This window comes from Scylla paramamosain, chromosome 43 (assembly GCF_035594125.1).
Source record: "Scylla paramamosain isolate STU-SP2022 chromosome 43, ASM3559412v1, whole genome shotgun sequence".
NCBI classification, from domain to species: Eukaryota; Metazoa; Arthropoda; class Malacostraca; order Decapoda; family Portunidae; genus Scylla; species Scylla paramamosain.
In genome coordinates this window covers 9,303,180-9,329,783 of record NC_087193.1, presented here as the reverse complement: position 1 = coordinate 9,329,783, position 26,604 = coordinate 9,303,180, and the positions used below count along the sequence as shown (strand labels likewise).

The following is a 26,604-nucleotide window of genomic DNA, read 5'->3' as shown; positions in this document are numbered from 1 at the left end:
CATGTCTTCCGGGATGTCCACGCATGTTGGCTCCTGAGGCCGCCCTCCGATCATCCCCCAGTCGGCAAAGTAAGCGCTGTCATCCCCCGCTGCTGCCCCCACCAGGAGGGAGAGAAGCGGGAGGGCCGAGAGGGCGGGCCGGCGGGGCATCGCAGCGGACCTCTCTCACCGGCTGCCACGGAGGTACTGGCGGTGGCGAGCAGCGGCGGCAGCGGAGGGCCGGCCCCAGCCCCATGGGACCCGGGGCCTGGCCTGCCCGCGCGCACACTCCCGCCCCGCACATCACTCACACATCACTGCAAACACGGCGGCGGCGGCGGCGGCGGCGGGGTGGCGGGACGGCAAGGAATGCTGAGGTGACCACGACCCAAGGCTGTGATGATCGCCGCCACCCGCCACGCCAGGCAGGTCCGCCGGACACCTCCCAGATATGCCATGCCTCACCCCCACGCTCCCCATCCTGCACCCACACCCTCTCACCCCCAACACTCACCACAGCTGAGCTCACTTTCCTCACCCGCACCCTGCTCTCACCCCTTCCTCGGCTCAAGCCACGCTGCCACACATGCCTACCCACATACCCATTCCTTCCCTCTGTATTCATCACCCCTACACACTCCCTCCCTCCTCCACTCTTTCCCTATTGCACACACTATCCACCACTCTCTTCAACCAACACTGTTACTTCCCCTCACACTCCACCATGCCCTCTCTACTCTTCTGCGACACACTCACCAGGTCAATCAAAATTATATATATATATATATATATATATATATATATATATATATATATATATATATATATATATATATATATATATATATATATATATATATATATATATATATATATATATACCCGAACACTTTCCAGAAAAATACTTTACAGAGAATGAAAGAAAAGTTTAAGACTAACTAAACTTTGGCATTTGACCTAGCGAGCAGTACCTCTCTCTCTCTCTCTCTCTCTCTCTCTCTCTCTCTCTCTCTCTCTCTCTCTCTCTCTCTCTCTCTCTCTCTCTCTCTCTCTTCTCGTCTTTCACACTCTCGCCCAAAGAAGCAGTTTTATGATTAAAAATAATAGCGCATAACTAACAATAACATAATATTGTAATAAAGTTCCTTGCCCCCCCTACCTCTCCCCCTCCACCGCATCTCGCCCCTTACCTCTTTCTCCCCCGTCCTCCCCTCCCTCCCTCTTTCCCTTCCTCCTTCAGCCCTCGCGTCATGCAAGCAAAAATATCGCTACACTAAAGAAATGAAAGCATCTCTTTACCTTTTGTGTTTGGTCATAATCTCCTCAAGTCCTCCTCCTCTTCTTTCTTTTCTTCCCTCTCCTCTTCATCCTCTTCCTCCTGCTGCTCCTCGTGTTCTTTTCTGGCAGCAGGAAAGATAACAGTAATAAAAATGATAATAATAATAATAATAATAATAATAATAATAATAATAATAATAATAATAATAATAATAATAATAACAATAATATAATAATAATAATAATATTATTATTATTAATAACCACAACAACAACAACAACAAAGCCGAAGAAATTGTTTTAAATTCTAGTTTCCTCCAAGATTGATTTAATTCTACACGCAGATCTGGTTGTTGTTTGTTTTACCCAAACGTCGTTAGCTTTGTAGGACGATTCTTTCCCATTCTAACATATATATATATATATATATATATATATATATATATATATATATATATATATATATATATATATATATATATATATATATATATATATATATTAGGAGAAATAAATGCACACACAAAAAATATAATAATAATAATAATAATAATAATAATAATAATAATAATAATAATAATAATGATAATAACAATAATAATAATAATAATAATAGTAATAATAATAATAATAACAGTCAAATAAATGAGAAAATAAAATAGAATAAATAAAAATAAGTAAACAGAAACATGCCCTTTGCAGGTTACGCGAGCCATATGTGTGTGTGTGTGTGTGTGTGTGTGTGTGTGTTTTATTATAGAATTACGGCTGTCTCGCTCAGACAGACACAACAGTTCTTCTAGTAATTAACACTGCGTACTTCATTACAACATATGCCATTACGACTGCAATCATCGTGATTATTTTTCTTATTTATTTACTTAATTTAATTTACTTACTTATTTTCATTTTATCATTTTATTCATTTTTAAGAGAGAGAGAGAGAGAGAGAGAGAGAGAGAGAGAGAGAGAGAGAGAGAGAGAGAGAGAGAGAAATGAGTAAAGAAGTTATAAGTGGCAGTCATCTTAGGTTAATTAGAGAATAACGTCTGCAACAGTAATGATGTTTATAACAGAAAAGTATATAAAGTATACTTACTCCAATCCCAAAACTCGTAAACCTTGGTTCAGCTCAGCTCGCTCTAGTGCTGCCCAGGACAGAGAGGCAGCTCAGACGGTACATTAGCTTTTCATCTGAATATCATGATCTTATATTATATTCCTGCCCAAAACCATGCCAGATCTCTTGCCAGTTCATCTTTTCGTGACTCTCTCTCTCTCTCTCTCTCTCTCTCTCTCTCTCTCTCTCTCTCTCTCTCTCTCTATATATATATATATATATATATATAGAGAGAGAGAGAGAGAGAGAGAGAGAGAGAGAGAGAGAGAGAGAGAGAGAGAGAGAGAGAGAGAGAGAGAGAGAGAGAGAGAGAGAGAGAGCACGAGTTTTGACACATTCTCAAAAGTAACAGAACGATTTATTCTTAGCAGAAAATTTAGCAAAAAAGTATTTTCGTTTTCATTATAGTGCAAATTGAACTTGGCGGTTTGAGGCAGGGAGCGGCAGTGGATGGGGTGGGTGTAATTGTAACTTTTGGTAATAGCACGGCCAATTCGAAACAACACTGATGAACTGCGTGCAAACTGCAAATACCAACGGGAATACAAAGGCACTCAGTGTTGCCGTGGTCAGGAAAACAGGATGAATTTTGTAACGCTGACTGGCCTGTGCTGCACGCACGAGAACTGCACGAGCCTTGGCTTAATGTCACAGGCTCTTGCTGCCACGCACCTGTAACAGCTGTTTAGAAAATACTACGAATTTTGGCTTAGCTAAGAGATAGGCCACACGCATACACATTTCAATAATAATACAGCAGGTATATATCTCACGATTACAATTATATCAGAAGTTATTCGGTATGCAGTATTGGTAAATTTGCAGCTTCAACCAATACTCACCCCTCGATACGCACTCCCTAACCAGTTGGACCCCCGCTCCCCTATAAGATAAAGTAACATAACCTCCTAACCAGAAGGGGAGGGAGGGGGGAATTCGCTCCCCCTTTACCCATAAGGCAAACTTGCTAATTTCCGACAGGGTAAAATGGTGCTAGAAATTATCCAAACAGTGATATGTAAACTCTGGGAAGGACTGTAGTTACGCACGGTGTATTGGTTGAAACAGCAATAAAACCACAGTATTTAATACAAACACGGTTATAGCTTTGTAAATGAGTTTGTGATGTGACTGGTACTAAGGGTAACTGATGACTTCATAGATGGACAGTAGTCATGGCGGTGTAAATATTTCTGTCACCCACCACCACGCGTGTCTCATTTTGCCGCCATCCCTGCTTGCTTCGGTGTTACTTTCTCTTGCCTGTATCATACCTCCACTGTGCTGCTGGTGGCTGTGGATACCAGTCCTCTCTCAGCGAGGATGTCCTCCATGGATGTACACTCCCAATCACGACACGACTATGCACACCACACTTCCTTTTCTTGTGACCTATTACGCTTCGTACGTATCGCTTAGGTCGAGTAATGTCATCTTCACACTCATTTAATTTTGCCCATCATAAAAAGTCACTTTTATTCTTTATTCACAAGCTGTTGAAACAAATAAATAAAATAAAATACAGTTGATCTAGAGAAAGCTTAAAGAGGTAATAAACAACTTGTGTAGTTATGTGGACTATCTCGGGACATTAATTTTGTATCACCTTTCAAGATCGAGAATTTAGGGGCTGGAAAATCTAACTAGCACTCATTCAGCAGCATCTTAAATAGTCCTACTTATAGGCAGTTTCAACGGATATGAAAACAAAAGTAATAAATAATAATAATCAACTTTAAAAAAAGTGGCTGTAATATCAGCAGAGAGCATGAGGCCCCACCAAGGTTATGAGAGTCGTCTCCACACCTAATGACGCTTGGCACGTATTAACCATTTAGCTTCCAGTGGGCAGGTCAGGTTAGGTTAGATCAGGAGCCACAACTACTACATTACCAACTTGATCCTGCTGTGTGGCAGACAGCAGAATCAGCTTCCAGGACTCATATTTCATTATGAACTTGCTAGACACACAAGTCAATAGTGTGGTATTTTTTATCCCCATTTCCTCATCCTTTCAAAACATTACTTGCTTTAGAATTACAATAAAAAAATGTCCATATTGACATGCATGGTAATTTCCAGCCCTGTTTGAACTTATATGACAATTACACAATGTGGTTTAAGTAACTTTTATTCGTAAACTTCAAATGATATATTAATTTTCATCACTAACAAAATGTACAGAAATCATGTTATTGTACTGACTCTACAAGAAGTCTGTAGCATACCATGTAAGTACCTCTGACATGACATTCTGGTGCTTCACTACTGCACACCAGCACAACATACCTCACAGCAGAGGGCATCCACCATTTGGGCTGCTGGATGCCTTTGCTTCTATAGTCTATGAGGAAGAGCAAGGCTACTAAACGTGCGGCCACCCAATTCTATCTACAACACATGAACACACAAATGCCTCGGATATCTTATGATGCTATTGTAGAGTTCATTAAAAATCATCTCAATGTAAAAAGAAATTAAGAAAAAAATTATTTGCACTACTGACATATGTTAACACTGCTTCCGTAAATATCAAACCAGGAATCATATTAAATGTTCACAGTACGTTGAGATAATTTTCATAATGGAGAAATACACAAGATTACATGAAACTGTTTGAGTCATGAAATACAATCTTCTATGCCTTAAAGCACCAGCAGGCAAGTTTCTTAAATAAAGGCACAATCATGGCTACACCCAAAACTATCATCCTTATGTAATCCTCCATAAAACAAATACTCAAAAGTGCTGGAGGTGACGCTAGCCTCTAGCCTCTGTACATCTAGTCACTGGTCTGAAAGAATCCTGGCTCTTTCCCTTTATACAATTTTAGGTTTCCATAAAAAGAATAACTATAAAGTGAAAGTAAAACAAACATGAATGATGTGACCTTTCATTTCTCCCCACCAAATTTTAATGTTACACACACACACACACACTCTCTCTCTCTCTCTCTCTCTCTCACACACACACACACACACACTATCACATATATAAAAATCAGCACAAAGTAACTAAAGAATTTAAATTAATCACACATTAATCAAGTCAGCTTGATAATATTACTTTCTTTTAATTTAACAGCTATGTATTATATGTACTTGTATGTATATACTGTATAGTATTCTTGGAATCAGCAGACTGCAATATCTGAACTGCTCGCTTGTAGCACTCACTACCTTCCTAAATTAACTTTTTACTTCTTTTTTTGGAATACAAAAGTATTATACAGCTTTCACACCTTTGAGGTTGCCTTAGTGATTGCACATCGACTGACCAAGACATGGGAATCTGGAGGTTATGGGGCACTTCCCACCCCTCTCTGGATTTTCCAGTCTGAGCCTATTTGAAGTGTGTGTATTTTAGTAAATTATAAAACTGCACACACGTGATATTATAGATATCGTATTTTACCAACTTACCAAAAAACCTGCAGTAATCCTGGGATCAAGAACACTTGTTTACTATGCATGCAGACCTAAAATGCATCACAGTGGACCAACAGAGCCTCACAGACTTCCCACTCGTACAAAAAAAAATAACATCCCTCAACAGGTGCCCAGCCAGTTTAGTTTTGATCTACAATGGAAATCTTTATACTAGATTTCTTGAACATTCTTCCACTACATAATATTTTTGGACTTCAAGTGAAAGGTGAATCTGCAAGTCAGCATCTGTTCACTGAAGCATTATGCCATCATGAATCATGGGTTTGCTGCAGCTCTGGAATGGCCAAGAGTCCACAGCACCTCACGACTACATACATGTAGACCGCAATGAGCAACAAAACCCTGTCTAACAGATTCTTCTGGTGAAAACAAAAGGATACATATTAAATATTCTAATGTACTTTTCTCCTCCATCTCTAAGTTTATGCTTGAATTTTAGTGAAAACAATTTCCACCTCAAAATCTGTACTGGATAAATTTTTCATATGCACACATCTCAAGTGTAGCCATCTTAAATTTCATAAAAAATGCACTCCAAAATTCAAAACTTTAAGAAACCATATACTGAAAGAAATACTTGTTTTCCTACTATGTTACAGTATTTTGTGTATCATTCAGTACTATAGGAAAGTCAGTCATTACAAATATTTTACTATTATTATGAAGTGAAGTAAGACATATTTGTCTTATGTGTGCTTTCTATCAGTTTCATTCTTGTGTTTTTTTTTCATTTTTTTTTCATCAGAATTACAACTGCAGAAGTAACAATAATGGTGCAAACAAATCCTGTGGAATATTTTCACAAAGAAAAGTACAACTTGAGAGAGCAACATCGGAAGAAAGAAACATGAGTCATTATGCAGTCATAAGAAACTAGAAGAGTGATGTTTGGCTACCCATATAGTTTCTGGACAGCTGGGCAGGATGGCAATCACAATGCAAACAACAGAACACTCAATGTATCCTGGAAGAGAGGCTCTGAGTTTTATAGGCCCCTCACTCTCTCCTCAGGTTGTCTAGACGGGCTTGAATGTCATCATCTGCAGCATCAGCTACTGCTACAGGGGTCTTGGCAGCATTTGTGGTTGTGCCCAGCGTGCCAGCAGCTGATGGCAGGTCACTCAGGCCTTCTGTCATCTGGAGGCCAAGCTCATCCAGCACCTGAGAGACTATGGCATCACTGTGGAGAGTTACAAGTGATGTCAGTGAAACAAGGCAATTGTTTTTATATTTTCAAATCATATAAGTAAGTGTCCTCCTTTCCCTTACAATTCTTTACAACTAAAAAATCCCATGTAGTAGTCTGAGAGTAATTGATTTTTAAAACTGTTCTAGGCAAACTGTACTGTAAGCTGATAAAAATTATGGATATTACTGACATCACTGGTTTTATTCTGTAATAAAGTTATAATGTTCACACATATGATCCCTCCTTTCCTCCTTCCTAACATCCTGACAGACTCAGACAGACTCACCTCTCTTCCTCATCATCCTCATCACCCATGGCATCATCTATCACATCGTTCATCATTTCCTCCTTCATGTCCATTATCTCGGACTGCTTTTCAAACTCCTGCATGATCTGCTGGATCTGGGGAAGTTTCAGCTGCCTGTGGTGAACAAAATGTATTTTTAAATCAAACATTTATGTCATGTAATTTCCACTTTTCTTACAATATTGAAAAAATCACTTTGTCCTATAATATCATGATGATTGAGGTGGGAGTGGCAGAAGGTGCTGCATTATCAGTACACCACTAACACTGATGCATAGTGCATGAATGCCCTACATAGATTTTAGAATCATTATAATGATAATAATAAAATTTCTACAGATGATAGACATCATATTAATTTTGAATATCAATGGTTGTATTAAAATCTTTGAACAAAAGTCTGCTAAACAGAAGGTAGAAGGTTGTAAAACAAATATATTTACTTTTACTTACTAAAGTTTAAATGTCATCAAGCAAGTATATAACATGAACTGCTGGGAAATAAAGGTATAGATACAATTGGAGATAAAAGCTAGGATAATGGATTATTGTCCACACACACACAGACACACACACACACACATGAGCTATCAACACTCACTTGTTCATGTTCATCATGGCACGTGTGACACCCTTCATTGCCTGGGCCATGGCATTCTGGCTCTTGAGAGTGGTGATCTTGAGGGACACCGCCTGGATCTGAGCCCGCATCATAATGAACTTCTTGGTGTACCGCCGTGTCCGCACCAGGTCCTTGGCCATCACCTTCACAGCATCCTGCGGTACAAACAAACATTTTCACAATTACTATCATGAATTGAAACAGAAAAAAATTCTAGCAATAGGCATTACTAACACCTTTATTACTATTCTTCATTTTATCTTGTTTTCCCATAAAACAGTTTAATAAAATGCTGGCTTCCTGACATAGGTACTTCTGTGTGAAAATACATTTTATTGTTATTGTTAGGCAGCCCTAATCATTATCATTATTACCAATCCATCCAGTCATCTGTGACACAACCAATGTCAGCCTTACCATCTGTCCCATCTTGGCCATTTTCTTGATGTCGGCAATGATCTTCTTCTCCTGCTGCTCCATCTTACTGCGCTCCCGGTCCAGGTCACGCATGGCCTTATTGAGAGCACGCTGGTTCTTCCGCAGCATCTCCTCGGGGGTCATCTTGCGACCAAAGAGCCATTCGAGCGGCATGTTGGAGCTGGTGACAGGACAGCAGGCAGCATGCAATTAGTACACTACTGGCCAGGATCACATTGATATTTGCTACATAACTTGTTTTTAATATTTACAATATATATATATATATATATATATATATATATATATATATATATATATATATATATATATATATATATATATATATATATATATATATATATATATATATATATATATACTCTTTTCCTTTTCACTTACTGATAAATACTAATATTTAGTTGCAGTACACAATGATGTGTGCTTTATGGAAAACATTCCACAAAAACTCTGAGATTGCATGACATAGAGATGACTGAATGAGGTACAAGCTTACTTGTAAACAAATTAATCAGAGTATTCTCTAGTCCTTCAATTACATAGTACATATACAGCAGTGGTTTTATATAAAAGATAAATCATACCACTTAACCATTTAAGCATTCAGTGTTGGTACAATGGATTAAATTATTAGTCTACACATTGAGCAAAAAGAAAGAAAAACAATGTTTTTGTAATTGACATTTCCTACTTTCTACAGCTAATGTTTAAGATTACATCAATTTTATACCTCTTAAAGAAAAACAATGTTTTTGTAATTGACATTTCCTACTTTCTACAGCTAATGTTTAAGATTACATCAACTTTATACTTCTTTCAAGAGGTCATAAAAATATACCCTAAAAAGATGGAATATCTTCAGAAGAATCCTGGCTGAAAAAGAACCTAAAAAAACAGAATGCACACCACACCCTGGCATTGCTACACTAGCTGATACATCAGAAAATTCTGCAGTCTCACAAAACCTGAGTTCACATAAATACTGAACACCGTTGCAAAAAAAACAAAAAAAACATGAAGTGCAAATTTTTGCAATTCTGTGCTGATGGATTCTAGCTAAAGGGGTTCAAACTACTGCAATCACAACAATAGGAGGTTTGAATTATTACAGCAAGATATACATGTACTATTTCTTCTCAGACCCACTATGTCCAGGGATCTCAAATTTACATATATACATGGTCTCATTGTGAAATTTCACATCATGAGTAATATGGAAAGAAAATACCTTTTACTTAAAGGTTATTCTTCAGTTTTGGCAATTTAAGAAAAAAAAATAATTAATGTATTTGAATAAGACTTTACTGTAATAATTCTTTGCTTTGCATCTTTCCCTTCCGAAGCAGGTTTGTCAGTTTCCTCAAGGACATGTTCTTGTCTTGAACAAGTCCTGTCATTACATACATATAAAGCAGCGGTTTCTGCTCTAATGAGAAACTGAGGCATGACCCGCCTGAAGATGAAGGACACAAAGAGCACCTGAGGCTGGGGAGTCTGCCTGCAGCTGTCACATTACCTGGTCATCCTGGCAATCTAGTCAGAGTTAAAAACAAGTATCAGTAAGTTTACTTGTATACATGCACTGCATCCTGAGTCATGAAATATAAACGAAAAAACAGGAAATTAAAAAAATAAGAAAAAAATCAACCATCTTCCTTGTAAGCAAGCCAATTATTCATAAAGGCTAGTGGAAGGATGGCCTGCTGCTATTCAGATGAAAATTTTAGAGCACTGCTTCTATTCCTGATGACCACAAGGCTACTAAAACACTAAGCACTATGATTTAAGTTATAGCTTCTCGTGACTTTTATTTTGTCGCAATCTCTGTCTTGGTTTCTAAATCCTGTCTCTAAATCATAACAGAGAAGTCTATCTGCTGCATTTCCTTCTCTACTTATCTAACACATACTACCATTAGTTATACCTTGTACAACTTTTACTAACAAGAACCACTTATTTGCAAAGTTAATCTCATGTTTAATTCATAACTGCTGTATTTTCTGTAACACAATTGTCTTTTATTCTTTAAGTAGTACTGTTTAATTTCTTTGCAATTTGCACATTCACAATGGTCTCGTGAGCTAGTTATCTGCATCACCTGTCATTAGATATTGAAGAGTTTATATTCTAGCTGAATACTATCAGTTTCCATAAAAATTTATCTTATCTCTGCACTTCATCCCCAAGCAATCCCCCAAACAGATTACTAACCAAGCTTTATGTAATCTTTATGTAATAGTGATAATTCTATAGTAGCTGTGGATGAAATTAGGATGAGCTGGCTCTCTTTCTCCCCCTCCCCTTTTGTGCACAGTTTCAAATTCTTCAATATGTGCACCTGCATGCCTCAACCAGTTGACCATGGGGAAAAACACTTGTCCATGGTGGAGAAGACAAAAATTATCCCACTCCATGAAGAGGGTGTGTCTCTAGCTGAAATAGGGCAATGTCTACACATATCCAAAAACAGTGCATCCACATGGGAAAAGCGTGGTACAGATGGAAACTGGGAATCATATTTGAAGAGGAAATTGAGGTCAGGGAAGAAGTGTATGACGTCCAGACACACAACTTGCTGCAAAGAATTGTGAGGGTGAGGGCTTTCATCACTGTCACGGAAATCAAGACTGAGAACCATGAATTGCTGAAAGACGTATCTATGGTACAATTAAAAAATTACTGAAGGACCACCCTGGACTCCCATCATGTCCTGCAGCACAAAAACCAATGCTGACTGCCCACATGAAGGTTATAAGATTAACATTTGCAAGAAAATATAAAGACTGGACTACTAAGAATTGGAAACCTGTGGTATTCTCCAATGAAAGCTGTTTCCGTGTCATCAGGTCAGTTGGGCAGACAGCATGGCAATCAAAAGACTCCAACAGGTATGATCCAAAGTTCATGGTGGAGCCTGTAAAGCATCCAGTCTATGTCATGGTATGGGGATGTTTTAGTGGTTATGGTGGTCATGGAGGACTGTATTTTCTCCCTAAAAGTACAACCATGAAGAGTGACGATTACATTTAAGTGTAAAGGGAAAACCTGCTGCCACTTCATCTAGATCTTAAGATGAGTCTTCATGCAGGATGGAACCCTTGCCACAGGGCCAGACCATGGATTTCTTTGCTGAAAATGGCATTCAAGTCTTGCATTGGCCTGGCAACTCACCAGACCTCAATCCTATTGAAAATGTATGGGCGTACATGAAGAGGCACCAGCAGATCATCAATACACGCTCTGTTCCCATGCTGAAAGAAGCTATCACATCCATGGAACTTGATAAAGAATATAATATGTTTATAGTCTTGCTCAATTTATGCCACAGAAACTTGATTTTGTACTGAACAACCATGGTAATATGTCTAAATACTGAATAAAGGAGATGAAATGCACATTATTTGATTCCATCTTTTTCTGATCACAACAGAAAAAAAAAAAATCCTAATTTCATCCACAGGCACTACAAATAATCAGAATTCACTGCCCTGAGACAAGGTCCATACTTTTGAAATGTCCTATCAGCCTCACCTCACATCATAACTTGGGTTGGGAAGCAAGACCTCCACACCCCTCCAACAGGTTATGCACTTGAGAACTCCATAAGTAGTTGAGATAGTTGAGATAGAATACCAAAACATTATTTATTTATTTAGTCATTTTTATATTGGGCCACTGGCCAGGGGCAACAAAAAAGGTTGAAAAAATGGCCCACTGAAGGTGTCAGTCCCCAAGGAGTGTAGTGTGAAGGATTATCCAAAATTATTTAAGCATATTTGCTCATATTGAAGAATACAAACCATAACCTTACGCGACAACTACTTGTGGCCAAACCAAACATTCTTCTAAGTTCATCCACATCACTAGGAAGCTCACCTCACGACTGACAATGACCATTAAAGGTTCATTCTCTTATTCAGTGACTGCTCCGCTCCCATGCTCCCCATAATATCCTCTTTGGGGCAACACAGGGCAAGTAAAGTTATAAAGATTACTTAGGGGTCACATAATATAATGCAAAATTAGGCGGAAATTATGAAACTGATGTAGAGAGGTAAATGAGGTGAAAAAATTGGCTAGCTTGTGAGAAATAATGAAGAGTACAAGGCTGTGGGGAATATAATGACAAGTATCGGGCTGAAGAAAAATAAGATGAATCAAAATAATGTTGAGTTAAATAAGCAGAACTATTCTGATTAAAAAAAAAAAACAAGTCTGGTAAAAGAAACCAAGGGGCAGAATAAGATTTGAGGAAAATTATGACCGGATATGATAAGAAAGTTGATACTGTTGAGAAATAATGAACTAAAACAAGGAAGAACAAAACAAGGAAGTTTGAAATAGGCAGGGAAAGTCCCTTAGTAACACCTTTCATTTCCTTTCCATCAGCTTTCGGGCACCGCTAAACACTCCATCTGCTCTTAGGAAACCTTGGCAATGTATTATTACCTGGTGGGACGATATATTACCTGATGTGAGGAAGGGAACGTGGTAAGAAAACAAGACACAATCAACACGTCACCCTCGACCACGGTCCTGTGAGTCACTGTCACATTATTTATTCTGGATGTTGATTTCGGCTCAGATTGTGTTCGGCTCTTATATTAATTCATTAATGCATCTAAAGCTATTTTCTATTTCTGGAGCCATTTTTTTTATCTACTGATATTACATAGAGTTGTTTCTTTTGCTTATAGTTATTTACATTTGTTTATATACGAAATATACATCAATTAATAAAGAAAGGGTTTAGAAAGATAAAAATATAAATTATGTGATAATTACGCTGTATCTCTTTTAAATAAAGAAAATTAGAGTCTAAAACAAGATATGCCGTCAAAGGGTAGCCTCAAACGTAAACAATAACAAGCAGTCACCACTCGAGCGCCACATTTGTATCACCACAATAACAGCAACAACATTAACAAGATAGACACAGCTGGCCCTGCTGTGGTCACCCTAAGAGGACAAGAAAGCCTAATTGGTCTCTAGGTGAGTCTTGTCATTTATTGAAGCTTTATTAAAGAGCATCTCTGGAGAGAGTGCTTTGTTAAATTACTGGGAGAGGCTGTCCGAGCTTAGGCTTTATTCACTGAAGGGGAGACATAAGCGTTACATCATTATCTACGTCTGGAAAATCCAGGAGAGTTTAGTTCCCAACATAAATCTTTCTGCCATCACCCAAGGCGAGGAAGGCTGTGCTATATACGGAGGACGAGAACAGTAACTCGGCAACTGCAAACAACATTTTTTTTTTTTATGTAGGAAGGACACTGGCCAAGGGCAACAAAAATCCAATAAAAAAATATGCCCACTGAAATGCCAGTCCCATAAAAGGGTCAAAGCAGTGGTAAAAAATTGATGAATAAGTGTCTTGAAACCTCCCTCTTGAAGGAATTCAAGTCATAGGAAGGTGGAAATACAGAAGCAGGCAGGGAGTTCCAGAGTTTACCAGAGAAAGGGATGAATGATTGAGAATACTGGTTAACTCTTGCGTTAGAGAGGTGGACAGAATAGGGGTGAGAGAAAGAAGAAAGTCTTGTGCAGCGAGGCCGCGGAAGGAGGGGAGGCATGCAGTTAGCAAGATCAGAAGAGCAGTTAGCATGAAAATAGAGAAAGTAGGAGGGAACAGAAAAGGGGCTACTGTCAGTTGCCTCAGACACCTGAGTTTCAGTGAGGAAAAGAAGATGAGGTTTAGAAGAGGAGAGGTGGTGTTCTACAGATTGAAAATTAGATCTTAGACCGCAAATGTTGCAGAAGTTAATGAAGAAAAAGTTGAGGGGGGTGTCAAGACACTTAGGGTCGTTGACAGAAAGGCAGTCCGACCTGGGGACATTTATGGTCCCCTCCCCAGATGGGGACTCCGAGGCTGGTGTAGGAGTCCCCATGATGATTTTAAAATTTTTAAGTGAAGGGTGTGTGTGTTATTAGGTGCTTGTAGTTTTGTGTGGAGGAAGAGAGTTGTCTTTAGAGGGCAGGCTGTGACTGCCCCCTTGTGTTGTGAGACAAAGGGAAACGTTTAGTGAGGTCACAGCTGGGTTTAATGATAAGTTCACAGCACCCCCTGAACAGTGCTTTAGACCTCACTGGGAGTAATTATCGTTTCAGCAGGTGTCTACTGCCTCCTCCTGGTAGTAGCATAGTAGCATTACTTATAACGGGGCCCGACTGTGTAATTTAATCCCCAAGGATATCAGGGGCCGGTAAACGACATTCCCTTGGTTGGCACACATGGACTTATTGTTGTTCGACCATGTAGGCTTATGGGCGATTCGTAAGCCTTATGATGGGAGAGCCTGCATGCAGGAGGGTCCCTGCACACTCTGATGTATGAGCAGTCTCGCCTCGTGATTGGCGTGAGAAGTTTTGCCTTGTGATTGGCTGCCACCTTCTCATCAGCTAACCTAACTTAACTAACCTAGCCAAAATAATGTTATAATAAATAGGAGACCCTATCTAGTAATTTGGTACAAGTTAGTTAGATTAGGTTAGCTGATGAGAAGGTGGCGGCCAGTTACAAGGCAAGACTGCTTACACATGCGCAGAGTGTGCAGGAACTTGATATCTTTTTACCATTCCTGTTTATTTTTTGTGTTACCAATATTTCAGTATGTCCATAAAGGTGTGTTAGAATGCACCTAAGTGTGGGTAGTCTTTTGTGTTATTCTTACCGCACTGCATCACTCACCAAGAAAGACAGGCTCACTGTTCTCATTCCACTTCCATGACAGACATCCTGTGTGGCTGTACTGACCTTACCTTTGACGTCCTCAAGCATGCCAGCACTTCCCACTAGAGGATCTCATCAGTTCACCATAGTCTGGTAGAACCCTCTGCCTCAGCCACCCTCAGGGCATAGAAGCTGCAACAGCACAGCTCACAGCCCCATCAACAAGACCATGATGGAAGACAGTTTTGGGATGGAGGAGGAATCAGATGATGAGTGGTTCTACAGTTCCATTAGCAGGTGAAGAGCAAATGAAGTAGGAAGTGTTCCATCATCTGGTTGACTAATTATATAAGAACATAAGAAATAAGGGAAGCAGCAAGAAGCGACCAGGCTTACACGTGGCAGTCCCTGTATGAAATATACCTACCTATATATATATATATATATATATATATATATATATATATATATATATATATATATATATATATATATATATATATATATATATATATATATATATATATACACACACATACACACGAGTCCCTTACATTGTCTGATAAATTTATAGTTTATGACAATATGCCCATTATTACTTTTTCTCTTTGCCTATAGACTATAAGCATGGCCTAATTTTCCTGACACTTTCCTTGTGGTATTATCAATGTAAACCTATTACAGGTTTAGGATTTATCCTCCAAGGTCCCATTCTGGCATTGTTAAGATTGCCTAACATAATTCTTTATGGTGATGCTCCCTCAGTGAGAATTTTAACCTTGTCTAACGTAATTAACAACATAGATAGTTAAGATACTTATTCCTTACTGCATACAAACCATTCCAGTATACCAACACTTTATTGGAAACAGCTGGGAGGAGCACAAAGCACTTTTGGCCAAGTTGTAATATGCATAACTAAACACCTTTTTCATAGTACAACTTTTGAACCTCTGTGAATGCCAAAGACTATCACTATTGCTGAAGATACAATGTGTACTGTACTAGATTATACTAGATCAGGGTAAACTAGTAGAGTGAGAATGATGTGTGTGTGTTTGTGTGTGTCTGGTGCTTTCTCTGGGCCATCCCATATTGGATTGCTGGTCTGGTATGTAGATAGATAGTTTTGACATTCACGTTACTTATCTTCTTGCAGATACGATGACTTGCTGATGTATGATGTGCATGGAGATATTTCCTGCTCAACATTTTATGATAGCACCAAGATTCTTCTGGGTGTATCTAGGGGTAAGATTTTTCTCCTTTAGTTTTCATTAAGGACACTGCATATTGATTTGCTAAAAACTGCAGATCACAAGAAGATATGCTACCCCAGCTACACTCAGGGTGGCAGATCTTCACATAGTAGTGGTAGTAACAGTAGTACAGTAAAATCCCTCTTATCCGGCATCAACGGGACCGCCGACATGCTGGATACCAGAAGTTGCCGGATACTTGAATAGAAGTGAAATTATGTCCACAATCACCACCCTACACTCACACATCTTACCATAACAAAGATCAGCTGATCGCCGTGCCGCGCATCGCGACCCGCGCTGCCACAGCACGCTTCCTCTTTTCTACAACTTTAGGCATGATGAAGGCGTCAGGCGATAAACAGTGCACACGCGGGACTGAGTCACTGAGTAAACACAGTGCAGTGGGCCGCGGGTGGCGCGAAGCAGTGCGCTCTGGTGGCGAGGGGACAAAGTATGCCTTGCGCGGGAATTTTAATTGATTTTATGAGTACACATTGATTTTTTATTGATTTTAAGGCTCGGGGAAAAATGTGGCGGATACTTGAAGCTGCCGGATACTCGAATGCCGGATGAGAGGGATTTTACTGTAGTAGTGGTAGTAGTAGTAGTAGTAGTAGTAGATTCAGAGTACCAGTAGAAATGTAAATATACTTAACAGTCAAACACATAACTTGCACCAATATAATATTTACTAAAAACAATAATACACAACAATCGCAGAAAAAAAAAATGAAAACTCACATCATGCACCTCACCTTCCCAGTGGAGTAGTTAAGACATCTGATGCAGTGTTGGTGTGGCACTGACACATAACTCACCATGTTGAGGACTCAGTACCCTAAATATTTTTGTCTTTTTAAGAATTAAGTAAATACAGCCTTTGAGAACTCACTATCCTTGTTACTCTAACCTTTCCAAGAACTTGCTATTGTAGCCACTTTAGGACTACTCTCACCATTTCAAGAAGTCAGTAATGCAACTTTCTGAGGACTTGGTAGCTATATGTATTCAAGTACCTAACTCTGCAGGTTCACTGCATGAACTGCTGCTGCTGGGTGTTCCAGACAAGCTTTTGGCTGGTAGGAATGCAGGCCTTGTCAAGAGCAGAGACTTTAACCAAGTGGCTGCAGCTTACACTGCTGGCTCAGTAAAGAAGGTGAGTGGAGGAACAGATATAACTAATCTGTTAATAAATATGACATTCACATAAGATGGCAGTATAATATGAGTACTTTAGTGTATTTTTTATGTATCAGTTGGCCATGATATTTTCCCTCAAACATTTTTTTTTTTTAGGCTTACAGAGTCCCATAGACATATTGTAGCATCTAGTAGGCTTACTGTATAGTTACAGAGGTGTTGATGGATTTTTTCCTCAGCTTGTCAGAGTTGGGAGCCGTGTGGTGGTGGCAGAGGAGAGAGGCATCTACTTATACTCTGTCCCTGATCCTAATAATGCCTCAGGTAATTGTGGCAAGTTTGGGTTTTGTTTGTTGTTTATATATATATATATATATATATATATATATATATATATATATATATATATATATATATATATATATATATATGATGACACAATGATAAATTTCACATTTGCTTGATAGTTTACAGGAACAGATTTTTTTTATCTATATCTCCAAAAGAGGGATGCCCTTTCCAAGACACATAGACAGGGTGAAGGTTTACTGTACACGAGTGAGAAGTAATGCACATGAGTGGGAGTGCTAGTTAGTAGATAGTTGAACAGATAAGGAAGTGTTTTGGATAGGAAGAGGTGGAGACACTTCTGCCGAGGCTATTCCCTTAATTTAGATAGTGTACTAAGTGAATACCATTTCAATTTACTCAGTCACTTTCTCTTTCAGATGTGATAAGTTTATTGAGCACTCTAAAGAAGGATGTGGATGGAAAGACAGTGTTGGCAGTGTCTGGGGACCATGTGTATGCTGGGGACTCACTCTCTAATCTCACCCTCTTGGACTTAAGTTCAGAAGAGACACACGTGCCAGTCACATTGTCCAGTGCTACTAAGAGGAATGGAGATATCAGTGAAATAGTGTGTGTAGATGACAAAGTTTTTATTTGTTTGAAGAATGAAGGATGTTTACTGATCTGTGATCATAAAACAAATTCAGTCCTTCAAGAAGTGCAGGTTGAGGCACCCAGTGGTATGTGGACAATGGATGCCAGTAAGGATGGCAACTTTGTAGCTCTTGCTAGCTCATGTGGCAGAGTGAGTGTGCGTGATACACGATACATTCACCAGGAAATGTACTCGCACAACTTGGAGGATGTACTTGACAGGACTCGCAAAGTTACAGTGCACTTTAGTCCTTCCGATCCATTATTGTCTGTGTCTGGTTTAAACAACATTGTTGAGATACTGAACTACAAGTGTGGGGAGGGTGAGAGCAAGATTTTCAGTCATGATGGGCACAGAGGAAAAAACGTTCATACTGTAGTGACTCACATGTGGCACCCAGTGCAGAAAAACCTACTTTTTTCTGCTGATGATACTGGAAAAATTAATGCATGGAGATTTAAGCAGTCTGTAAATTTATGAAGGTTTCTTAATTTTTTCTTTTACAAAGAAGTGCCTCTGTTATCCCTGGCTTAAGATTTAGTGTAAACTTTTCCATAATTTTTTTTTTATGCTGTGACAGTAGTGAAAATGCAAAACTAACCCTTACTCATCTTGATCTTAAACCAGAAAATTGTGCATTGTTTTTTGGCATATTTTCACTAACAAATTGTTCTGAAAATCACAGGTTCCCATGACTAATTTCAGCCAGTGGTGTGGCAACTCTCACTTGCATATTTCATTCATTACAAGCATGACCAGTGTACAACTAGAAAACAGAAAACGCAGTATAAGAATAAATAAGACCTGCTTAGTGTGGTGAATGCTGTGTGGTTGGTGCCATCTTACAGCATACTGCCACACTGGCTGAGGATGGAATCTTAATGTGGAGTTGGCACACCATTTCACAAACTGAATGTAATATGAGCATTTACAACAATGAATTAATTAATTTTGTCAGTGATATGCCAAAACTAAAATTTATCCACTTCAGGATTTGGTTTGATGGGTTTGATTCTCCATGAATGTCACTTCATAAACTGTGCTTTAAAAAGAAAATTCCTTGTACAATATCTCAGGGAACCACTAGTTTTACACTCCATTGCAGCTTGTGTTTGATTACTGTTTCTTTTTTTTATGTAACTTAAAAGCCATACAACATTCCATTACATGTTTATTACATATATACCAGATACCAGATGTCATACAAAAATCCACTCCATTTTTTTTTTCAATATCAGTATTTAAGAAGACAGCTTATGGTACTTTTGAGGTGATTCTTGTTGTTGTTTTTTCAATATCAGTATTTAAGAAAACAGCTTATGGTACTTGGGAGGTGATTGTGTCAGCACCTCAAAAGTCTAATGAGGAATGTGACAAGGAAAAATGATTACCCCTCCCTCCCCTGCTTCAGAGAAGTGTCTTGAGATGTTGCATGCAAGGCACACTTATACTGGATGTTAAATTTCATCTCATAAAGTTAGTTTAAAAGTCTTTCTTTGACAATTCACCTGTTATTGCATTTTTTTTTTATTTATTTTTTTTTATTTGGATGAACTGTCCTTGTCTCAGTCCACAATTTCATGTTTATTTTCTGGCTCAGCTTGCTTCTCAGCTTCCTCTTCATCAGACTCAAAGGTGTTGTCTGGGATGTCATACAATCTGATCATTGCCTGCAAAAAAAAGGACACTTTGTCAGCATTCAGAAGAAACCAGGATGGAAGGTCTTACACTTGTACACCCTAGTGTTATATTCTGTGACTTTACATCTCACACAAAGGACTCTTCATATTTGTCCTTGAGAAGGGATTAATGGTGAATTGTAATCATTATGTGAGGGTAAAACAAGGAAAACAGTATTAACAAAGAGGAGATGGAGACTGAAAGCAATGGAGAAGAGGTGTCTAATGATCATTTGCCTTCAATGTGGCCAGATGTCAGCTAAGGGAAAATCTGTAGCTGGTCAAGACCACACCTCCATTCATAGCTATTGCACATCCATCCTCACCACCACACAGCTGTTGTAGTATCTTCAATAACTCCATCTTCATTCATCCCAGTTACAAACATTCCTCCGTATGCCACAACAACCTTCTTGCAACTAAACACTTCATTGTTCTGATTTGTGACACTCTCCATTACACTTGTAGTCCATGCTTCAGGTCCATACAATGCAGCAATTTCTTTTCAAAGAGTAGTTTACCTTATTGGGATCCTTCATGATGAGGTACTTTCCATCAGGCAGCTTCATGCAGATATCAATGATGCAGCGCAGGATGCCCCAGGCATTGTCCATACTCAGGTTGATCTGATTAGCAAACTCCATTGGCCTAAACTGCTGTGTACCCAGGATCATGTGTTTGGTGGAGTCCCGCACATTGACGCGAGACACATACCTGTCAGGTAATGGACATACTTAAGTGGAGGCCCACCAAGTAGAATGAGCGCATGATAAAGGAAAGTGCATTAGCGCTATTGGTATTGGGTTTGGAAAAACCCCCATACAAATGAAAGGGATTGAAGCCTTTCTGCAAGCAAATAATAACTTCATAGACAATACTTGAGTTTATTAATGAAAACTATGGTAAAAATTCAGTCTGTCTGTATATACCAGGCTGACATCCTTAGAAACAGAAACATCCATCCCATTTCTTGTATCTGATCCAATCAATCAGGTGACTGGAACATTTATCCCTATCATGCACAACTATTTTTCATTGATCCACAGATATGCCTCCTGCATATAATCCAGTCATCTTCATCAACTGTTCTTCCATCCTCTCTACACATTCAAATATATACTTAAAGATAAGATCTTGGCTACTCACCCAAACTTGATCTGGTCTGAACCAGCCAGTATGGCCTGAACTGTCCACTTGGCTAGCTTACAGGCATTGTTCTTCAGCTCATTGGCCAACACAGCACCACGCTGAGTGTCAAGCTTCTGCCTCCAGTCGACACCTCCAGAAAACTTGGAATCCCACTCGTTCAAGGCCTGGAAACCAAATTTTTACATACTAGTATTAATTTCAAATATAATCCAAAGCTTCAAAATTTTCTTCGAGAATACACAGCTGAAGGTATCACAGCATTATGGAGTTTACATCTCACTTTCAGATTCATGCTAGATTAATTTATTTTTGCATTAACCCACAACTATTAAATTTCTACAACCCTGTACAACAGTACAAGGTAACCTAGTAGTCACTACCAGTATACCTTGATATTGATGAACTGTATTTCATTGTTGGGTGCCGACTGCACCGAATCGTGTTCTGTACGAGCCACCAAGTTGATGTCATTGCCGAGGCACCACTTCCGGTACCTGTATCCCACTGGCGCCACCTCGTCTTCTTCATCCTCATCCAAGAAGGGGTTGTCATGCTCAAACTTGTAACGATTTCCATCCTGAGGCACGTGTGAAAATTTATGATGCAGATTCTTCAAACTGCACTTTAAATCCTAGCTCATTGAATTCAATGTTTTATAGATTATGTTGGGTGGGACATTCATGTATTTATTTTCATCAGTGAATGGAAAGTTGAACTGTTTGAGAATAGATGATGAAGTGAAGGGATGTATTGTGGTGTAATAAAGCTATTTGAGGAGAGTATTCAGTGCTCTTATGCCCTCCATCCTCTATCCTTTTGGAAGAGGAATTAGAGATAATAATCACTAGCACTGAGTATAATTTCTTATGTCCAAACTGATCAGGTGAACTCTTGGGGATAATTTCTCAACAGAAGCCAAGGCAACTCACATTACGAAGGACCTGCTGAGAGAAGTTGTGGTTGATAAAGGTGGCCTCAAGTGAGAGATTCCTGGGAGAGTTTAGGGAGTTGCCTTCCTCCTGAGGTGGTTCACTGGAGGTTTCACTCACTGTCAGCAAGTCTGTGGAGGACAAAAAGCCATATAAAATTTCAGGAGCTAATTGCTTAGATTTAGTCATGTAGTATGAAGCCTGTTTCAGAGTACTTCTCCTGCTCTTACATCCTTTTCTCTTCTTAAACTTATGAATCATCATCCAGTCTGTTTATTTCATATGTACTGATCTGATAACTTATTTCTACTGGCCTGTTTTTGAACTTTTGACCTGTTCCATGTCTGCATTTCACCTTCCAAGTTCAATGACTATTAATTTACTTCTTGGTGTCTTTATACCTCCATGCTCTGTGTCTTTTCATCTTATGTTCCGGTTTTAATGATTGTACCACCTTCATTCTTCGTACGGCTCTCTCATCCGTCCATAAATACCAAGATATTCTGATGTAATTATTTTTTTCTATTAATTATCCATTCAACCTTATCATACACAACTTTTATTGCTTATTTGTTACTCTGTATGGCCTTGCAATATTTATTAGTTAAGTGCTGTCTATCCTTTTACACACATTGACATTCACTTATCTTCTCTTATGAATATTACTGAGCTCATTTAATCTTTGCAAATGTTTCTTTTTTTCCCAATCAGTAAAATATTTACAAAAAGAACACTTAAACATCTATTTCATCATTCATGTTCATCTATACAAATACAATTATCAAGCTTAGATTTTGTTTAATTTACCTAATTGTTTGACCTTGGTGCTATTTCTTAGTTAATCCCTTTGCTGGAGTGTTAGCCTGTTAGACAGACTTAATTGTGATGACTAAGTGAAGCGAATGGGGAACTAATTATACAAGCTCTGTCACTTGCCTTTTAGGCAATACATTGTACACATAATGGGCTAACTCAGCAAAACAAGGTCTACTGAGAAGACAGCCACTTTGAATATGATCTGCCTCTTTGTAATGACAGAACTGTCCATGTGTGACAGGCCTGTGGTAAGGAAGAGGCAATGATGGATTAAGGGTATGTTCACCTTAACAGGCATCAAAAGAACAATAAAACAAAGACCCATATCTAAGTACTTAATCTGACTTGCCTCAAACACAAGTCAAGTCAGTATAACAAGAGTTGATACAATCTGGAAGTAATGCAGTACAACTTTCATCATCAGCATCATGTACAACAGCACTCACCAAACTCAGAGTCATCTCGTTTGTCAAAGAACAGCTTGCCGGCAATCTTCTGCACCACCACATCCCAGGAGTTGCTGGAGCGTGAGCAGCACATGATGGTGGACAGGATGGCATCAGTAGCATACACATTACTGTCCTCAGTCTTAGTGAGCTGTAAGAAAATCAAATGATATATGTAAGATGTCAATCACATCCTTCATCATCAGATGTACCACAGAAGGCATATTTCAGGAATACCATCCACAAGGCGCCATGTATATATATTCGCCTCACCAACAGTCCTGGATCTTTGCATTTTTCTGTCAAGCATCCTGCAAGTGTTCAGCCTTACCTGCCTGATAACAGGGTCATCAGTGGTGGTGACCTTGTGGAAGATGCGGTTGATGCGGGTCAGCTTCTTCTCATTCTTGACAGTGACACGGTCATAGGCTTTGTCGTAGTACTCCAGAGAGCCACAGAGGTACCTTAATAAGGATTTGTGTGTCAATAGGGAACTAAAAGGAGTGCAAATTTTACAAAGCACTTTCTACATCTCCACAGTGAGTGTATCGTGTTCAACTGAGTTACATTACATATTAGATGAAATAAAATCATGACCACTTTAATATTTCAACTGACCTATATTCTCATTTACCTTACATAATCTGACACACTCCTTCAAAATTCTCAACCTCTCAACCCAACATATTCCCATGATGCTCAAATTCACACAACCACAAATTCATTTAATTGTATTTCCACCTTGCACACATTCCCTCTCCTTCACTGCAACCTGTAATTATGATCTGCCTTAGTCGTGGCTCTCCCTTTATCCACAGGCACCACATGACCTCTGTTAAGATGTCTGAATACCAATAAATCCTTCACCTAACCTAACACTTTGTATACTCACAAGTCCTTCGGGTCATCAACATTGGGAAGAGACAGCTTAGAGAGACGAGGAAAGTCCATCTCCTCAATCACTTTCCACTCTGGCCGCACTGTCACCGAGGCATCACGGTTCTTGATAGGAGGATGACCACCACGATTCCAGCGGTTGCGTTGATATTGCTGCTTCTGCCAATTCTTATTGTTCTGGAATCCAAAGCTGCGAAACCTGGTTAGAAAGTGGGATTCAAGCGTGCATGAGTTTGAGAAATATAGACATAGTACTTCCACAAAAAGAGAAGGGTCTTTTCATCCTCTTGTACTGTGGGTTCTTTTGTTTTCCATACAGTTGGTCTTCTCCCAAATAGATGGGAGTAATACATAAAAATCAGAATATTCAAACATTAAAAATAATTTTGTCATTTCCCTCAGACATCTTCCTCTTCATGCTCTTCACTTACTCTCATACTCTTTCTACCTTCACCCCTTCTAACAATGTAAATAATGTCAGGTGTATGCCTCTTTTTCTCCCAAACTGATCTGCTGATTCACCTCATCCCCACCAGTCAATGCCTTTTCTTTGCCTTCCATTGACAAGCTTTTTTTACACCACATACTCCCTCTGTGCATCTAATAACTCCATCCTATTCCCCATTCCTTTCCCACTTCTCCCTTTGCATGGTCTCCTGCCTTATATCAAGACACTTACTCTCTCTTGTTACCCTTCCCAAGGACCTGCATCTGCTGGCCCTTCTGGTTGCGCTGATTCTTCAAGTTACGCTGGTTACGCATGTAGCGGCCACGCTGGTACAGAGGCTTCGGCACGTTGGTCTTGTACACATGCTGGAAGGTGGACTCGTCTTCTTCGTGGTAGTAAGCATACTGCTGCATGCTGCCGAATGTGGACTGGTATTTGACTGTGGGTGGAAGACACAACACAAATTGGTATAGCTTGCTTAACCTCATCAGAAAATCTATTGCACTATAATTTTGTTATTTTTTAAACTAATCCCAGTAAAGTTTATCACCACATCCATCATAATGCTGACAAATGAATTTCATATATTTATTTCCAATAGCCAACAAACTTTGGGATCTGAGGAATGCATGACTTGTGGGTTAGGGAAGCACAGTGTTGAATTCTATCTTACGTAATTTTCTTAAAAGTTAATGACTACAATAATTAGTAAGTTTGTTAACATGACAAAACAATATCTGAATCTATAAAAAAACTATCATGCCTCAACCAACGCCCCATGTACTTACTGGCATACCGACGGTCCTGGTAGGTTGCTCCTGTCCAATCTGACACCTGAAGAATAACACCATGATGGCTACATTCACCAAAAGCAACTCTGGTTTAACATTCACTTAATGACAGCCTTTAGTGAATGGACATATTGATTCAGTAGTAGTAATAATAATGTAATCTATATAGCACTCACATCATCCCCGAAGTAATCTTACAAGTGGTAGTCAGCATCAAAAATAGACACAACAATAGCCACTCAAAGCAGGTAAATAAATATAAAGTTAAACTACTAACAGTGAAAATTTGTCTCTGAAAGCAATTTTAGATTAAAACTCCTTTACTTTCTCTTTGCTTCGCCCATCAACCATCAGCCCAGTGTCAGCACCACGGCTCCACGGGCCTCGTCATCCAGCTGGCGGCACTGGCGGGCCTGGCTGCGGCGCCCCACCGAGTGGCCATCTGGTGCCTGGCCCGTGTGGCCCACATGACTGCCACCCCTGGCCTCCATGTGGCCCTGCCCCCACCCACTCACAGTGCCCCAGACATTCCCTCCATCCCACACATCACGGTAACACTGATAGGGGGACAGTATGGTGGGGAATAATGCAATAATGAGCCCTCTTGGCAGCCTGATGGGGCGGCGCGGGCCTGGCCTCACCTTGCCCAGCCTATCCCCCTTGGAGAACGGCTGGTACGGCATATCCTTGAACTGATCCGGTACATCACAAGGGCCCCAGCCTGTCGGGTTATCCTGGATCTGGGGAGCCAGGAATTTGGCCGCCATGGTGCGGGATGGGCGGCGAGAACAGTTGTCTCGCACCACGCCGGGAGAAGGAACACCGACAGCACCACCACCGCCAGTCAGGGATGGCACATATAATGTTAAGATACTTTCTCCGACAAGGAATGTTAATAATTGCAATAAAATATATGCAAAATACTTTTTTTAAATAATGTTTCTCATAGCTTTATTAAAACTGAAAATAAAGGGTTTATTGGATGAAAAATTGTCATTTGACTTTCATTGCAATGTGAGTGACCCGTAGAAAATTGTACGAATTACTTC

General features: G+C 39.4%; 4 protein-coding genes across 7 annotated transcripts in view; 1 reads left to right on the top strand and 3 right to left on the bottom strand.

Moving 5' to 3' along the window:
- The window catches only part of LOC135093646 (secreted frizzled-related protein 5-like), a 66,410-nt gene extending 65,989 nt beyond the window's left edge, over positions 1–421 (bottom strand). Inside the window, 1 exon segment of the mRNA XM_063993090.1 lies at positions 1–421. This exon segment is cut by the window's left edge and continues 340 nt beyond it. Coding sequence (XP_063849160.1) covers positions 1–150 — 150 coding nt within the window. The 5' untranslated portion in view covers positions 151–421.
- A 4,074-nt stretch (positions 422–4,495) lies between these two features.
- On the bottom strand, positions 4,496–12,973 carry LOC135093644 (charged multivesicular body protein 2a-like). 3 transcript variants are annotated; one of them, XM_063993087.1, is made up of 6 exons: positions 12,852–12,918; positions 9,899–9,915; positions 8,362–8,542; positions 7,924–8,099; positions 7,302–7,436; positions 4,496–7,006 (listed from the first exon to the last, which is right to left on the bottom strand). In XM_063993087.1, the coding sequence occupies exons 2-6, from the start codon at positions 9,904–9,906 to the stop codon at positions 6,823–6,825; spliced, it is 684 nt and encodes a 227-aa protein (XP_063849157.1). In that variant the 5' UTR covers positions 9,907–9,915; positions 12,852–12,918; the 3' UTR covers positions 4,496–6,822. The 3 variants fall into 3 exon arrangements, with proteins under 3 accessions (XP_063849157.1, XP_063849158.1, XP_063849159.1); XM_063993088.1 differs by lacking the exon at positions 9,899–9,915 and having other exon boundaries at positions 12,852–12,973; XM_063993089.1 differs by lacking the exon at positions 9,899–9,915 and having other exon boundaries at positions 12,832–12,932.
- Positions 12,974–13,115: 142 nt separating this feature from the next.
- LOC135093643 (uncharacterized) lies at positions 13,116–22,007 on the top strand. The gene is made up of 6 exons (XM_063993086.1): positions 13,116–13,374; positions 15,114–15,349; positions 16,212–16,303; positions 17,343–17,470; positions 17,694–17,778; positions 18,183–22,007. The coding sequence occupies exons 2-6, from the start codon at positions 15,282–15,284 to the stop codon at positions 18,878–18,880; spliced, it is 1,071 nt and encodes a 356-aa protein (XP_063849156.1). The 5' UTR covers positions 13,116–13,374; positions 15,114–15,281; the 3' UTR covers positions 18,881–22,007.
- LOC135093641 (eukaryotic translation initiation factor 3 subunit D-like) lies at positions 19,555–26,415 on the bottom strand. Of its 2 annotated transcripts, none has more exons than XM_063993082.1 (11): positions 26,197–26,415; positions 25,553–25,598; positions 24,996–25,203; positions 24,312–24,506; positions 23,751–23,883; positions 23,420–23,570; positions 22,158–22,288; positions 21,617–21,805; positions 21,226–21,392; positions 20,601–20,793; positions 19,555–20,070 (listed from the first exon to the last, which is right to left on the bottom strand). In XM_063993082.1, exons 1-11 carry the CDS (start codon positions 26,320–26,322, stop codon positions 19,966–19,968), a joined length of 1,644 nt encoding a protein of 547 aa, XP_063849152.1. In that variant the 5' UTR covers positions 26,323–26,415; the 3' UTR covers positions 19,555–19,965. The 2 variants fall into 2 exon arrangements, with proteins under 2 accessions (XP_063849152.1, XP_063849153.1); XM_063993083.1 differs by having other exon boundaries at positions 24,312–24,515; positions 26,197–26,414.
- Positions 26,416–26,604: the final 189 nt, after the last annotated feature.